General features: G+C 50.2%; 1 protein-coding gene across 3 annotated transcripts in view; it reads right to left on the bottom strand.

Annotated features, from left to right (window-relative positions):
* The window catches only part of CDC16 (cell division cycle 16), a 29,861-nt gene extending 27,962 nt beyond the window's left edge, over positions 1-1,899 (bottom strand). For all 3 annotated transcript variants that reach the window (XM_008582652.1, XM_008582654.1, XM_008582653.1), the window contains exons 1-2: positions 1,825-1,899; positions 53-107 (exon numbers count right to left, since the gene is read on the bottom strand). In XM_008582652.1, coding sequence (XP_008580874.1) covers positions 53-107; positions 1,825-1,872 — 103 coding nt within the window. In that variant the 5' untranslated portion in view covers positions 1,873-1,899. The remainder of the gene's footprint in view (positions 1-52; positions 108-1,824) is intronic.
* Between the last annotated feature and the right edge of the window lie 254 nt (positions 1,900-2,153).

The following is a 2,153-nucleotide window of genomic DNA, read 5'->3' as shown; positions in this document are numbered from 1 at the left end:
GGGGGGGGACGGGGGGACGGACAGGACCAAAAGACAAGCATTTGTCACTTACCATGAGACAGTGAAGCTACTTTATCTGCCCAAAATAGAGCACTTTGATACTGTTGCTGTATACAAAAAGAAAAAAGTGGCAACTGCCCTGTTATTTCCATAGTTTTAAATAGTTATCTAATTAGAATGCTATAAAATAAGTCAATATCTCAATACAATAATTTTTTACACGTAGTATGGGATCTATCAATCATGTCTAGCTTATATCACAGTGAGCGTTTTAGTTCAATGCTACAATAAAAAACATTATTTATAAGATCTTTGTATATACAATTCATGAAGGTAGTTTTTCAAAAACTCATACACTTCAAGTTATCAAAAACAGTAGATAATTTAATAACTTTGCAATACCTAGTCATAAGCTCTTCTTGTGCTGATATTTATATAATGACACTTAGTGAGCTGTTAATGAATCTCAAAGAGGAATTTAGTAGATAGACCATATACTCAAATAACTTATGTAATACAGTTGTAATTCTAATAACACTCAAAATTTAAAAACACACATACATAACTAAGCCACTGTGACCATGGAGAAAAAGTCACCTCCTCTAGGCAACTCTAACAAAAATGAAGAGGCTGGCAATGGAAAGCCACTCACATATTTACCATGGCTAACTTTAGTCCCTGTTCTGGTTCTCAGTCTTTCCCCAATCTTTGCCTCAGTTACCTTGCACGCTGCCAGTCAGGTGGGCAGAAGACATGCTTATGGCATGGTTACAAGTCTGCTCAATATAGGTGTCCCTAGAGTGGAAACCAGGCCTGTCTTCTTCCTGACTACATCCCAGTGTCAAAGAAAAGGTGATCAGAAAATATTTACTGAATTCAGCTGATTTACTATAAACAAAAACACAGCCCCCAATGTACTGCAAACATCTGGCCACATTATTTAGCATCCAGTTTCAAATGTTTTGCCCTGAACAAGGTTTTCGCCTCCTTTTTTCGTTTCCGATTTACTGGGAGTGCAAGCATTTTAACAAGAACAGACATCATGGATAAAACTGATGCTGCTGATTCTAGAGACACTTCTACCCACTTAAGGGCAGTGCAGGGAATGCAGATGTAGTTAGTAAGAATTTTTAAAATACTGACTTGAGATAACAGGCTTGTATATATCTTTATTCACTTAAGTTCAACCAAATAAGAATTACAACTAACCCTCTCAAAAATGCTCTGCAGTAGTCCCGCCTCACCGGCGGCCTCGTCAGCTACTCGCTGAACGAAAACAGGTGAGCACACTTCGCAGTACAATAAGATACTTTGAGAAAGACCATATTCACGTAACTCTTACTACGGAATGCTGTTTATAATTGTTCTATTTTATCATCAGTGTGGTTAAAACCTTACTGTGCCTAATTCACACACGACACTTCATCACAGTAATGTACCTAGAGCAAAGAGCACAGTGCACATAGCAGCCTCGGTACCGTCCCCGGCTTCAGGCGTGCACCGGGGCCTGGGACGAGGGGGGCACTGGCTCAGCTACCGCCTAACCCTGAGGCTCTCCTCTTCAGACCCCCCCCTTCGACTTCCGTCCAGCACGCGGTGTCTGCTGCGCGCCCACTCCGGGCCAGGCGCTCGGCCGGCCGCAGGGCGGGACCTCACGGGGCGGCCTCCAGGCCCCGGCTCCGCATCCTCGGCGCGCACAGGCGGCTCGGCAGGAGGACAGGGCCTGCCCCACACAAGGCCAGGCCGGTCCCCTCCTTCCCCCCTAGAGCCCCTCTGGCAGTCACCCCAGGCCCCAGGCCCCGGCTCCCGGGTCGGGCCGCCCACCTGGTCGAGGTACTGCCGGACGCGCTTCCGCAGCCGCTCCAGGTTCATGGCTGCGCGGGCCCGGGCGCGGGGGCCGGCAGAGCGCCTCCCGCCTCCCGCCTCCGCCGCGCGCCTGCTCCTGCTGCCAGCCGGGCTCGCCGCCCGGCCCCCGACCCCGCGCGCCACCCGGGCTCTTCCGCTCCCGGACAGGCCCCGCCCCGGAAGGCCGCTGCAAACGCGTCCCCTCTAGTGCGGGAAACGGGCGTCGTCCCGCGGGTTCCGGGCACCGCGCGGCCCGGGGCCTGGGCCTGGATCCTCCTCGTGTGAGCCTAGCCTCTACGCAGAGGGAC

The sequence above is a fragment of the Galeopterus variegatus genome, unplaced genomic scaffold (genome assembly GCF_000696425.1).
Source record: "Galeopterus variegatus unplaced genomic scaffold, G_variegatus-3.0.2 Scaffold2684, whole genome shotgun sequence".
NCBI classification, from domain to species: Eukaryota; Metazoa; Chordata; class Mammalia; order Dermoptera; family Cynocephalidae; genus Galeopterus; species Galeopterus variegatus.
The sequence above is the reverse complement of the archived record's forward strand: the minus strand, read 5'-3'. Positions and strand labels throughout refer to the sequence as shown.